At 38.6% G+C, this 5,788-nt stretch overlaps 1 protein-coding gene across 1 annotated transcript; it reads right to left on the bottom strand.

Moving 5' to 3' along the window:
• Positions 1 to 416: 416 nt before the first annotated feature.
• atp5d (ATP synthase, H+ transporting, mitochondrial F1 complex, delta subunit) lies at positions 417 to 5,536 on the bottom strand. The gene is made up of 5 exons (XM_022759511.1): positions 5,309 to 5,536; positions 4,493 to 4,646; positions 3,730 to 3,818; positions 726 to 855; positions 417 to 547 (listed from the first exon to the last, which is right to left on the bottom strand). The coding sequence occupies exons 1-4, from the start codon at positions 5,423 to 5,425 to the stop codon at positions 733 to 735; spliced, it is 483 nt and encodes a 160-aa protein (XP_022615232.1). The 5' UTR covers positions 5,426 to 5,536; the 3' UTR covers positions 417 to 547; positions 726 to 732.
• Between the last annotated feature and the right edge of the window lie 252 nt (positions 5,537 to 5,788).

Raw genomic sequence — 5,788 nt, forward strand, 5'->3', positions numbered from 1 at the left:
AAATTCATGACAGTGAAGTTATGACAAATATTCACAAATTCCTTCCCTGAAACTGTGGTTTGGTATGATGTCAAATAAAACTCTATCTGAAATGCTCTGGTGCAAACTACAGCTATCTGCTGCCCCCAAGTGGCAGAAACACACAACACACTGCACAAAAAAGACCTAAAAAAACCCTGACTTGGAGGTTTTCCTCATTAGGGTTTTTTTTCCACACAACATGGCAAGTCTGCTTAATGAAAAAAAGCACTTGATACATGTGAAGATACATGTGACTGCTGTGAGCTGATTCCCTTTACTGTAGACTGCAAACAAATGATAAAATCTAGTGGAGTCAATAGGACTACATTGACTTTATTAAATCATAGCAGCAGAGGGTCAGATTTAAAGAAAACACCACCAATTTAAGCAGCAGGTAATTCCAAATAAATTTATTTTTAATTTCATCCACTGTACAAAGAAGCATGGAATCTTCTGGACACTGACGTGACTGAGCTGGAAACATAGATGGACCATTGATTTCCATCAAAGAAACAAAAAAGGTTACCTGGAGGAGGGAAAAAAGTAACTCAGTTTGATACACACAAAACATAATGCTGAATGTTCAATGTTTCCATTTTCCATAATAACAACTATAAACAGTCCTGCATCATTATTCTGAGTTGGATTAAAGACATTAACAGGACTGGTAATCTGATCATGGTGCTGAAGCTGAAGTGTCGTACCACAGGTCTACTCCAGAGCCTTGACGATGGCCTCATTGGCCTCTATGCTGATCTGAACTTCTGCCCTTGCTGCCTCATCAGATGTGCCAGCCAGTTCAGACTGGGCCTTCTCCAGGTTGGCCTTGGCAGCCTAGACATAGACAGAAAAATATAATGTATATCAAGGAGGAACAGTGCAGGGGAGTGACTGATAAAGCTCACAGTTCAAATTTAGTTTTAATGGAATACAAGCAGTTTAAACATCTTAGTTGTAAGTCACAGTTTTGCTAGTGTTGACTGTTTTCCTCCTGAACCAAATCACTACTCCAGTGATGAGCAACATGAGATTTGATGAATTGGTACATTAAAAGTATTATCATCTGTTACCCAACAATAAAACAAAGTCTCTAAACAGGTTGGCCATCCTGTTTCTCAGAAAAATCACAAAACCTCTCACTGTCCAAGTAGAAATTAACTCAAAAAGAAAAGAGAAGGGGAAAAAAACCTAACCAACTCCAATCATCCAAAAAAAATTTCTGAGGCTAACTGAAATGTAAAAGTCAAAAGTGGGTAGAAAGATGAGCAGAGAAAATCCTCTCTGCCTCTTTGCTCTGAAAGCTCTATTTGTCACAGTAGCGATTAGAATCGAGAAATGCCAAACATAGCTGGAAGTTAAAGGTCTCCCAGCAGGGATTTGACACATCTGCTATAACTCAACAGTGACTGACCTTTCCCTCCTTATTAACAGCGTGGGCCCATGTGCATTGTTACTGCAGAGTGGAAGACGACAAGTGGGGGGAAAAAAAAATAACTCATTTACTGCGATGAAGTCAACTTGACAGTGACACTGGCACTGCCCAAGGTCAAAGACAGACACCTCCATGGCAAGTGCATAATAACGCAGCCCGGCATTAACAAGACTGACATTTAAACATGGACTCGACGTTGAGGTCCAACTGCAACACTGATCAGATGGATGATCATCAGCTGGGAGGTGCTAATCAGCACAGCAGATCAAAATGAGAGACGATGAAATCTAGTGTGGGTTTAAAGTATAGTCTCTGCTGTCAAAGACCATGTCCCTGCTGGGAGACAAACCAGGGTGAACAATCGGTAATTATGCATGCCTCAACAAATTGGATATGGACACCCATCACACAAATCTCATTAAAACATCAAAGATCCATAAAGAATTGACTAACCCACACTAGACTAGACATTTTGAAGATATAATTTGTCAACACTGAGTCGTCCATACTAGATGGTCAAGAGTGCAAAGTAAAAGACTACAACTCCAATAACTTCCTATGTTCAGATTTCAGAAACAACAAAATGATGAAAAAAAATCTGACCTTAGTTGCGTGTAAAAACTTTTGAGATACATTTATGACAAAAATGTACTTCACATGAACTTTGAAGAAGAGATACTGACTTTAACCTTTTTAACTGATAGTGAATGACATCAGCTTTGATACACACACACAGACACACACAGACAGACACACACAGACACACACAATCATAATAACATCAATAGGAGAAATTCATCTTTGCTTTCACACACTCAAGGACACCTGAGGTACAAAGATAATTGCTGCATGGTCTCGAGAAGCAAAATGTAAAACTGTAATACCAATCTGTAACGTCTACAAGTGCTATAATATGAATGCAAAGGACCAAAGGAAATGAACTATTAGAGGATTTCATGTGCAATTCAATAGCTAAAACCGATTTTACAAATGACATTCTGTTGACAACTGACCAACGAGTCAACTTACAGAAGATTCAAACTATTACTTGATAATAAATACATGAATAATATTTATTTAAATATTCTAATAAATTCTAGTTTTCTTAATTTTTTACATTTTAGAGATTTTTCTGATAGCAGGATCCCTTATGTTGCAATTCTGAATCTTAGTCCTCAAGGTCAAAGTGTTTGTGCAGGTTCATTAGATGCCCCAAATACTGACCTTGAGCACTTATAACTCATTAAAATATTTACTATAAAAGATCATTAAAAACCATTACATATTTTATGATAGAAAGATAAATACCACTATTAGTTGGCTAAATCATTACAGCAAACATAGGCTTAGTCGATGCAATTAAAGGATAACCTGTAGGATATAACACAATCTGATCAATTAACCCTGCATTGTGAAAAATATCTGGGGAGTGTGTCAGCATAATAAAAAAAATAGTTTATAAATTTTGAACTGCATCATATTTTACAGGTGTTCATAATGTTGTACCTGCCCCTACTTTTCTGCAACAATTTCAACTTTAAAGTATCTGGAGTTTTTTTGTTGTTGTTGCTGTGACGTTGTACATGTTATTTCAGTTCCTTTCAATCCAAGGTGAAACTTGTTCGTCTCATGCTCTCCTGTCTCTAAAAACTCAGAAGAGCATTTTGAATGGCACTTTAAGGACATTAATCTTTTTTCATGTTAAGCCTTTCATTGTCTGCCCTTTTTTTTTTTTTTTTTTTTTTTTTAACAGAGAGAACTAGTTTTAGCCTCTTTAACCTCTTTTGTGGATAAAAGTAGACTACACAAAAAAAACATTAATTCAGTATTGCAAATAGGTTGTATAGTAATATGGATAAAATCTCACAGTAAATGGAATTTTACAGAGCAACTACAAAGTATATATTTATCTTGATACAGTAAATATCAAGAAACTAAGTTGAGAAAGTGCATATACACTAAAAATGGCAGACAGGTACATATGTTTTTGGGTAATATTGCAAAAAAAAAAAAAAAAAAAAAAAAAAAAAAAAAAAGAAAGACAAATGAAGGATTTCATTATATTGATCCAACAATCCTGTGAATCAAGTATCGGCAAGTCCTGCAGTTCTGCTGACGGATTTGCAAAATTGCATTTGAGTAATGAAAGGAATAACAATACACTGTTTCGTAAAATTTCAAAATCTCATGGTATATACACATTCATGCTAACCAGTATTAGTACAGATGCAGTTCTAGTATGTATGCGAGTGACATGAAGAAACTGTTATACTCACTGCAACGTCCAGCTGGTCCAAGGGAACAGCCTCCTCAGCTAGCAGTTGCACTGAAGAATCAGCATTGACTGTTACTGACCCACTGCTCACTGCGTAGACACACACATGAACAGTGTTACTAACTTCACTGGCTTTTGAAACCAATGATGTGTGTGTTGTAGTCAAGCAGACGTCCTGCCCCACTCTCAAGCTAGCTTCTGTTCCAGTGCATTTTCACACTGAGGATTTCTTTCATCTATGTGAACAGCCGAAATATAATAATATATATTTTGTTATCAACAGCTTCCAAATATAGGTGGACAGCAGAGCTAACATGGCAGCAAATACCGACAGAAAACTCAAGGTATCATGCTTGTTATTTAAAGAAATGTGAGGGGTACCTCAAAAGAAGGTGAGGAAGCTGGGCACAAACTTCTTTAGATTTAGATTGACACCACTGATATTTTATATGAATTGTCTAAGCAGATACTGAATTAAATACTATGACGTAGAAACCAGATTAAACCAAGAAGGTTCCAATTCTATAATAATACCCTTATGGCAGTGTTAATACACGGTGATCTTATATTTTTCTTTGCTTTTCATAATGTGTAACAAATTACTACAAGCTATTAGTAGCCTACACAAGATGCCACTGGTACATGTCATAAGAATGTACGCTTACAAGTCATCATTAATTTAATCAGCAGGAAATGGACTTCAAGGCCCTTTAGGGAAGGCTTGTCCACAGTCACTCACTTGTTTTTGTAAAACACAATCTTACCAAAGTATTTAGCAGAGGAGCCATCGTCACTGAAGACTGTGACAACACCTGGCCGGAGGACCTGCAGGGTGGGTACGTGGGCAGGGAGGATACCGAATGCACCAGTAAGTGTGGGCACATCAACCTGCTTCACGCTGGCCTCTTTGAAAAACACCTGGAGAATGGAGACAGTTGATGGGGAGATGCATTCACTGACATAAGAACAGCCCTGAAACAGTTCAACATTAACAAATGGTGACTGGTCAAAGATGCAGCTGGCCAAATTTTGAAGAGTTGACAGAGCATGGTGTTATCAATATGATACAACCACTAGACTGAATTTACTAAAACCCGCAAGTGGGACGAGAATCACTGTCATGAGTCTCAAGGTTAGAGAGCTTTACACTAAACTCACGCTTGTTTAGTAACGGTTTCACGGATACAAACATGTGGAAAGATATTGTATCTGCAGATATTTACTTAAGGTTACTAAACTTAAACACAAAACTGGTTTAATGGTACCGTTTCGCAAGTACAAACTGACCCATTGCTGGTCAAAGACAGTGAATGACAGCTAGGTTGGTTATCGTTACCTAGCTAAGCTAAGCCCCTTTACCGCAAACTCTGACTACGTCAAAACTGCATGCGTACATTAACTATAATAACATGTGTAGTAATGATAGCAAAGCCATGCATTAGTACAAAACCTCTAAATGACCCCGGAGGCAGAGTTTACTGCAAACTGTGACGGTGCATGTCAACGAGAAGAAATAAGTTAGCCGAGTGGCTAGCTGGGCCCGAGAAGCCTCGCAAGTAACGTTAACATTAGCTAGCTACCTGTGACGGGGAGGCGAAAGTGAAGGACATCTGCGGTGCACCGGAGGCGGCCTCGGCGTAGGAGCGAGAGTGCCTCAGGACGGGGAGAGCACGGCGGAGAAATCTTGCTGCCATCATGTCTGAAAATCAGTTTTAATTCAAGTACAAGTGAATGACAGAGAATCCCCAAGCCCTTGCGTGAAGGCAGTCGGTGTGCGCTTGGTAGGACAAGGACGTTGGTAACCTACCCATAAGGCTTTACGGAGACGCAAAGGATGCAGGGTAGTGTAGTCTTATGAACACAAGTTGCCTAGACGTGCAGTCATGGATCCATCTATGCGTGCAATCAACACCGTAGCTTGTATAACATATCGTAAGGCTAAGGTCCACTATTGTATATCATTTGTCGCCTTGTTAGAAACATATTGAACCCAAGTAAGTATTATAGTTTTGTGGTAGCTGAAACAGGGGCGGAGCCAGACATTGTAAACATTCGGGGTT

This window comes from Seriola dumerili, unplaced genomic scaffold (assembly GCF_002260705.1).
Source record: "Seriola dumerili isolate Sdu_G_001 unplaced genomic scaffold, Sdu_1.0 BDQW01000322.1, whole genome shotgun sequence".
Taxonomy (NCBI): Eukaryota; Metazoa; Chordata; class Actinopteri; order Carangiformes; family Carangidae; genus Seriola; species Seriola dumerili.

Excerpts from the sequence above, each read along its gene's own strand:
- atp5d (XM_022759511.1), bottom strand. The coding sequence starts at position 5,425 with ATGATGGCAGCAAGATTTCTCCGCCGTGCTCTCCCCGTCCTGAGGCAC. Across the intron at positions 4,647-5,308 it reads CTTTCGCCTCCCCGTCACAG|GTGTTTTTCAAAGAGGCCAG; the intron begins GTAGCTAGCTAA and ends TCCATTCTCCAG. Across the intron at positions 3,819-4,492 it reads CTCCTCTGCTAAATACTTTG|TGAGCAGTGGGTCAGTAACA; the intron begins GTAAGATTGTGT and ends GTGTCTACGCAG.